Raw genomic sequence first — 5,590 nt, forward strand, 5'->3', positions numbered from 1 at the left:
CTATTCCTAGTAGTTTCGGGGTATCTAATTCCCCTATGTTTGTATTGTAAGTTTGTTTTTCCTGGTTGTAATCATATACGGTGTAATCTCGTCTTTATAGTTTTATAAAATAGTACACGTTTGTCTAAAAAAAAAAACGAATACGGGTATCTACAACATCACACATATCATGTCTAATTGAGGAAAGTTGTATAAATCTTTTCCTTTTCCATCTTTCTCTAACTTTTCAATTTATGCCTACTCTTTGGAAAAAATATTGTCCCTATTGTGCCTGGCACTAACCCGTTGCAATACATGTAACAGACTTGCAATGTATTTGATATTTTGAAGCTAAAATTTGAATTTTACTATACTTCTAATAAATCTCTTTCAGTTTTTCAACATCTCATTCCTCGTTTATAGATATCCGACATAATAGGCGTACATCCAAGGCGTGTTGGTGGACACAGTGTCTGACACGGGACAGTTGATTAGGAGAATAAGAGGAATGTCCGTGCTACTTAGCTTATGTACCCCGTACGTCCGTAGCTCATTATAATTTATAATAGTAGTGACCACATTAGTTTGGAAGTTTATTTTATTGAAAATAAGTAAATTTATAGGGACGAAGAACTCCCCAAGTGCTCATTTCCAGTTACTAACTTGCTATACAAGATGGCCTTATTGCTTTGTCCTTCCATTTTTATGCCTTTTTTTCCTGGAAACTGTTCTACAAGAGTTTTCACAGGTAAGGAAGTACTTAAAGAACATCCTTTGGATGAAATAAACCCTACAAAAGATCTGCAACAGAAAACTGCTATTTGATTTGAGTGGCGGTGGTTATTGCAGATTTACACACTTGCACTTTGCTCGACCATCGCTTAATATCTGCAGTGTATGAACATAATGATCGTCAATAAAATCTTCTATTGAGCATAGCAGATACTCGTAATTCTTGTCTAGTAACTAGTGTTCTTATTCCTTATTAGTAGATTGAAAACTTTCATAGTACCTTGAACTCGTCCTGAAGACTCTTGACATAATCAACTGCTAAATCCAGCATATCTGAGATGTTTGTTTGCTATAAGAAAAGAAGAAATATCATCAACGTCCCAAAAGAAGAAACAACATTTTGATTGGAAGGACAGATATGGACATTGTCACAATGAAAACACCTTATCCATATTTGGAACAAGTTCTTGAAGTTTCCTCATCCTTTCACTTATCCGGTTTCTCCTTTCCTGCAAAGAAGGCAAAACACACAGATCACAAAGTCAAGCTTCGCAGCATTACTAGGGCAATGCAAAATCCACGGTAAATAACTCATACACGGGCCTCTGTAAGAAGCATGTGTATTACACGCGCTTGTAGATTAGTATTCCTTCCGTAGATTTAGGGCTCTCTATTATTATGAAGAAGGTAGTTGGCTCCATGATATTAAATTTGGCCCGAAACACGACACTGTAAGCAGATTTTAAAAGGGTTTCAGTGTCAAAATTATCAAGCCAGCCACATTTTTAGGAATTATTGATCAAATTTATATTATAACCACCGAAATCATGCCCCGAAAATCTATTACACTATTGAGACTCAAACCCAGATTTGATACCATGGTAGGCTCAATAAAAAACACCTACCATAGTTCATACTATGGTAGGCTCAATGAAAAACACCTACCATAGTTCATACTAATTTGTTTACATTCAAATGCTACTATGCTATTCTAGAAAAATGAATTTATCCACTTCTCCGCTACCATAAGAGTGTTATTCTTTAGCATATTTAATGAAGTACTAATTGCAGAGTTATTCCTTAGCAATTAGCATATTAAGTTAAATACTACTCCGTAATACGTATTCAAATGGAAACTAACGGTAGTGTAATGAGCTTACCCTCTCAGCGATGCTTCTAGGGTGCGTAGCACAACCCCTTTTTGCTCTGACTTTACAGGGGACTGTGTCCTGAAAATGCAGCAACTTCTCAATAGCTGCCATCTCGGTTGAAGTCTTTGGTAAACTCAGATGGTGGGCCAACATAGTAGGCCGATTCAAGGTGCCCTCAGTCTAATCATAAACCAATTAAACTTCAATCATGCGAATAAATAGTACTCCCTCCGTCCCAGTCAATTGTTGTCCTTTGGTTTTGGCACAAAGACCAAGGAAAGAGGAATGGGCCAATTACTAAATGACAAGTGGAACAAATTGAGTGTGAATGATCAAATTGCTCATCAAGTTTATTCTTAAAATAGAAAGGACAACAAATGACTGAGACACCCAAAATGGAATAGGACAACAAATGACCGGGACAGAGGGAGTACATTAATAAAAATATAACAAATATTGCGAGCAATTTAACATGGTAAAATGTTTGATTCGGTCGAAGGAAAAGTAGAGTTCGTCAAAACGATGATAATTGTTTTAAATATAAAGCACTTTGTCAACCTAATTCGCTAGTGAACTCCGTCCAGTATGGACAATTCGGTTAGGTGATTGGCGGACCGATCCCAATTTACCCAACCAGGGAGAAATTTATATTGGTGGGTGAGGAGTGAAGAGTCTCGTGACACAGTAAGCAAATGTTTTCATGCACACTGTAAACAAATGTTTTCATGCATGGAGTATATTTTAGAGTAAAAAAAGATGAAAAATTTATAACCTTATTAGAGACACCTTGATATGTCAAAATTTTGAAAATCCAAATGCAATTTACAGGGTTAAGCATACAGTAAGCACAGAGTAAACCTATAAGAGATATGTCTGTTTCGGGGTAACCTATAAAGTAAGAGGTGAATTTGAGTTTTGATATGACGGGTTCAGAACTCAAGTCATGAGTACTAACACTCAATGACCTTATCATTAACTCACAATTGATGATGTTTCTAAGCTTTAGCCATTTTCAATATAGAATTAAGGAATAAAGAGAGGCACCTCAGAAAGAAAGGATGAATCAGAAGAGGCTGGGTTGTTCCAAGAAGTAAATGGATAACTGGAAGGACTACTAAACCCAAGGTCACCCTCATGGTTTCTGAATTTGTCTTCATCAGGGCTTGTTTCTTTGACATTTTCATTTCCAATCTCTGGTATCCGAGGTAAATGGTTCACACCCAGCCTACCTGTGCGTGGACTGGACTCGCCATTTGTACCATTAGCTACTCTGAAACTTCCAAGGCCTTTCATGATTGTATAACCTGGATTTATTTCAAAAACAAGGTTAAGGACAAAGGAATATACTCCATAGTAACAAACACTGAATTATACTAACCAACAAAGTACCTCGTGTAGACTTATACTCCATAGAACCACTTATTTCTATTGATCAAATGATTTTGGCGAGCCGTAGAGCAAAAACTCAATTCGGAACACTGAAAATCTGTCCAAAGGTAAGGCTGCATACTGCGGACTCTCTCCCATGAAAATATTGATTATATTGCCATAGTTGTTAACTTGTATCATGGTTCAGTTGATTAATGCATCAGACACTTTTATGTTTATGCTTTTATACAAAGTTGACTATCACAAAATTAAATTTGAGAGAGCTTGAAAAGCCGCATGTCCCTGTGCGGCTGTGCATTCAAGGCCAAAATGAAAAATGGGCAGGCCGCTTATGGAGCTAGTGATCTCCGGAGGTGATAGGACCACATAAACAATGTCATCATCAAAGCGGCGCAATTTAACTAAAAATCTAGAAGTTTAGGTACGGATGCATAAGAACTTGACAAAGAGGCAGCTTAATTTGGAAAACACAAATTTTCATTTAAGACAGATCAAATACATGCCAAATCATATAGCAAGTTGTACCATGTGGTAGCATTTGACTCGTCTTAAGCCGAAGACGGTAGTAGTGACCGTCTTAAATGAGAATTTGTGTATTTTAAGAATTTGTGTATTTTACCCGTGACCCGTCTTAAGCTTGAACTACAATATTTGTAAATATTATGGTTGAATGAATAGTAAACTATCAAGTTAAACTAGCACGGAGCACTCCATATTTTAAACCTTCATCAGTTAGTTTCCTATGTCTGTATTACTCGTAAAGTTATTCAGAAGTACATTAAAAAAAAAAAGGAAATAAAAAAATGAAATGAAAAATACCATTTTGGGTATTGAGTTGACTGAAAAATCCAGCAGGAATACTAGTCTGACGATTGAGATTTAAAGCAGCAGAATTAAGATTCCCTAGTCTTATTGAACCATTCAATTCCATAGAATTTGAAGTAGCAACAAGAGTTTGCTTTGGATATTGAGGTGGTAATTGGGAATTGGTATTGGAATTGGAATACCCAGTCAGCCTTTGAGGTTTCCTTTCATATGTTTCCAAACAATCATTTTCATTCCTAGAATCACTCAAATTTTGTGTGTATTCATACAGCAATGAGCTTGGTGCTGACCTATATCTCAATAATCCTGAATTATTCTGCACTTGTTCTTCTTCTTCATGGTCTTCATTTCCTATATTACCTTTATATTGGGATTCTAGAAATGAGTCCATTCTACAGTTGTAATTTCAAGTTGATGGATGGGTCTTCAACTTTTAGGAATTTTTGGCCTAAAAATGGCAAGTTACCCAAATAAAATAGTACAAGAAAGATATGAAAGTAGCAAGTTTTTGGATTGAGGGGTTTTTATGTTTTTGGGAAAACAGGGAAATCTAATCAAAAGATTTGATTAAGAGAGAGGAAGATACGAAAGAGGAAAGAAAGAGAGAGGTAATGTGTATTTAATTATAAGATGAAAGAGGTAATATTACTAAAAATGTAGGGAGAAAAAGGGGAAAGGTGTGTTGGGAAACAGCGCCTAAGGGAATACGGAGGCGGCGGATGTGGGGACACAACTATCGAGGTAAGAACACAGGAAAGATGTGGGGGTGTCATGTGTCTCTGCTCTCTCCGTCAATGCCATCACTCTCCCTCTCATTTTTGGACCACCGCTTTTATTTTTTTTTTAAAAAATTATACTCTCTCGGATCATCATATCAATACTATATATTAAATTAAGAAATTAAGAGACTTCAATGTAATTAAAGAAAATTATACAAATTAATTATACTATATAATTTTAAATCAATAGCAATGTGTGATATACCCGATTAAGGAATCTCAATGCAAATACTATATAGTTTGGATTAAAATTAAATTATATAGAAGCTTGGTAATTTTCCTAAACATGGTCAATTTCCTTAAAATAAAATAATTAATTAAAATAGTCAATTTCCTTAAAATAAAATAATTAATTAAGATGGTCAATTTTAAGGTGTCTAAAAGAAAGAAGATGCCTGACAATTTTCCTAAATATTTATAAAAGACTAGAAGATGGTCAATTTCCTTAAAATTAAATAATTAATTAGTATAAACATGCACACTTTTGATATTAATTATCATCAACATAAAATTATATATTAAATTTAAAATCTATGCAATTTTATTAAACTTTATAGTTTATTAGATGTATAGAGATGTTAATTATTTAACATACAAAAATATAATAAGTAGGTTATAAATAATTCAAATATAATAAGTAGGTTATAAATAATTCAAGTTAGATTCCATAATATATAATATGACACAATTCTTTCGATTTGATTTAATGCATGTATGTAATATATTTACAAAAAT

The 5,590-nt window shown here is 34.4% G+C and overlaps 1 protein-coding gene across 2 annotated transcripts; it reads right to left on the bottom strand.

Moving 5' to 3' along the window:
• Positions 1–559: 559 nt before the first annotated feature.
• LOC141592362 (transcription factor bHLH130-like) lies at positions 560–4,734 on the bottom strand. Of its 2 annotated transcripts, none has more exons than XM_074412992.1 (6): positions 4,071–4,734; positions 2,907–3,166; positions 1,872–2,042; positions 1,155–1,220; positions 992–1,060; positions 560–867 (listed from the first exon to the last, which is right to left on the bottom strand). In XM_074412992.1, exons 1-6 carry the CDS (start codon positions 4,465–4,467, stop codon positions 820–822), a joined length of 1,011 nt encoding a protein of 336 aa, XP_074269093.1. In that variant the 5' UTR covers positions 4,468–4,734; the 3' UTR covers positions 560–819. The 2 variants fall into 2 exon arrangements, with proteins under 2 accessions (XP_074269093.1, XP_074269094.1); XM_074412993.1 differs by having other exon boundaries at positions 1,872–1,940; positions 4,071–4,581.
• Positions 4,735–5,590: the final 856 nt, after the last annotated feature.

The sequence above is a fragment of the Silene latifolia genome, chromosome 7, assembly GCF_048544455.1.
Source record: "Silene latifolia isolate original U9 population chromosome 7, ASM4854445v1, whole genome shotgun sequence".
In the NCBI taxonomy this organism is placed as follows: Eukaryota; Viridiplantae; Streptophyta; class Magnoliopsida; order Caryophyllales; family Caryophyllaceae; genus Silene; species Silene latifolia.